Here is a 1,327-nt window from a genome sequence, read left to right as displayed (position 1 = left end):
TCAGAAAAATCTACTTGAGTACAGTAACGAAGTATTTGTACTTCGTTACTTCCCATCTCTGATAAAATATAAAATATATAGTCAAACAGCTTAGGCTCACTATTTGGCAGGAAACTGGTCTTTTCTGTTGCTTTCTCACTTATTTAATGCATAATAGATATGAAGGAGTTTTAAAATGCAAATAATGATCAACCGTGTATTAGGGAAGCCTGCCAACATTTGCTTTGCTGCTCCAAGCTTTAAGATGCTGAATGAATTAAACAAATTATGCCAAAGCCTACCATGATGACGAAGTCATTTTTCCCCTGGATCAACCTGGAGAAAGCCTTAGATTAAAGCTTGAACAGTTTAGTGGACTCACATGCAGTTCTTTTGTTTTCAGTATCTGCAGCAGGAAGCAGACCTTACAGACTAGAGTCAAACCTGTCGTCATGCAGTTGGTAATGTTACTGTAATGTTTGCCCAGTGATAATGTGTTGTAATATGGTTCCTCTTTGTTTTATGCTTTAACAGCTTTGGAGCGTCTGACAGTCGGTGGCAGCAGCCCTTCATGTAACAGGAACTCCTATAACTTCTAGTTCTCCATCTCCAGATGTGTCTTCTCCTTCATGCAGAACATCTGCTTTCAAATGTGAAGCTCTGGATTTTAAACATCTTAGAGTGATTAGTCCATCCCAAAGCCTGCAGACTGAGCAGCACCGACACGGACAGATTTCTAATTGTTTGTTTCCTGTAAACTCAGATCAGACTTGTTGTGATATGGCGCTGTATAAATAAACTGAACTGAATCAAACTGAATCAGTCTGCCCAGTGGAGCAGACTGATTGCGATGTTTTTATTAAAATAAAATGTTAACGTTGTAAATGTTTCCAAATGGATAAAATTTACATTGAAATATTTGCAAATGTGGAAATTTGACACAGCACTATTAAAAAGGTATGTTTTTAACATTATGAAAACTTTTTGGAATTTTTTTCAATGATTTCTGTGAGTTTTCTTCTGTATATTAGGACTGAAAAATAAGCAGATTTATTTCTGATAAAGTATATAAATAAATAAGTGAGTTAAATAAATATAGACACCCTGTGGCTAATGCTTTATTTCAGCACTCTGTTGCATTTGGTCAGAGTCTATAAACTTCCGGCATCAAGGCGTTGATGTTGGACATTCAAGCTTCCAAATCTCTCAGATTGTGAGGGGATCTGTTTTCCATTAATTTAACTCCACACATTATCTTTAGAGCTGGATTCTGGTTCAGCTGTTCCAAAATGTTCATTTTGTCAGCCCTGGAGTTTATAGTTTCTTAATGCTTTCTAAGACTGATCAT

At 36.3% G+C, this 1,327-nt stretch overlaps 1 protein-coding gene across 1 annotated transcript in view; it reads left to right on the top strand.

Moving 5' to 3' along the window:
- The window catches only part of LOC107102332, a 12,876-nt gene extending 11,939 nt beyond the window's left edge, over positions 1-937 (top strand). Inside the window, exon 6 of the mRNA XM_015401592.1 lies at positions 514-937. Coding sequence (XP_015257078.1) covers positions 514-578 — 65 coding nt within the window. The 3' untranslated portion in view covers positions 579-937. The remainder of the gene's footprint in view (positions 1-513) is intronic.
- Positions 938-1,327: the final 390 nt, after the last annotated feature.

Source organism: Cyprinodon variegatus, unplaced genomic scaffold (genome assembly GCF_000732505.1).
Source record: "Cyprinodon variegatus isolate N-32 unplaced genomic scaffold, C_variegatus-1.0 Scaffold1235, whole genome shotgun sequence".
NCBI lineage: Eukaryota > Metazoa > Chordata > Actinopteri > Cyprinodontiformes > Cyprinodontidae > Cyprinodon > Cyprinodon variegatus.
Note: the sequence above shows the minus strand (reverse complement) of the source record. Positions and strands in the feature narration are given on the sequence as shown.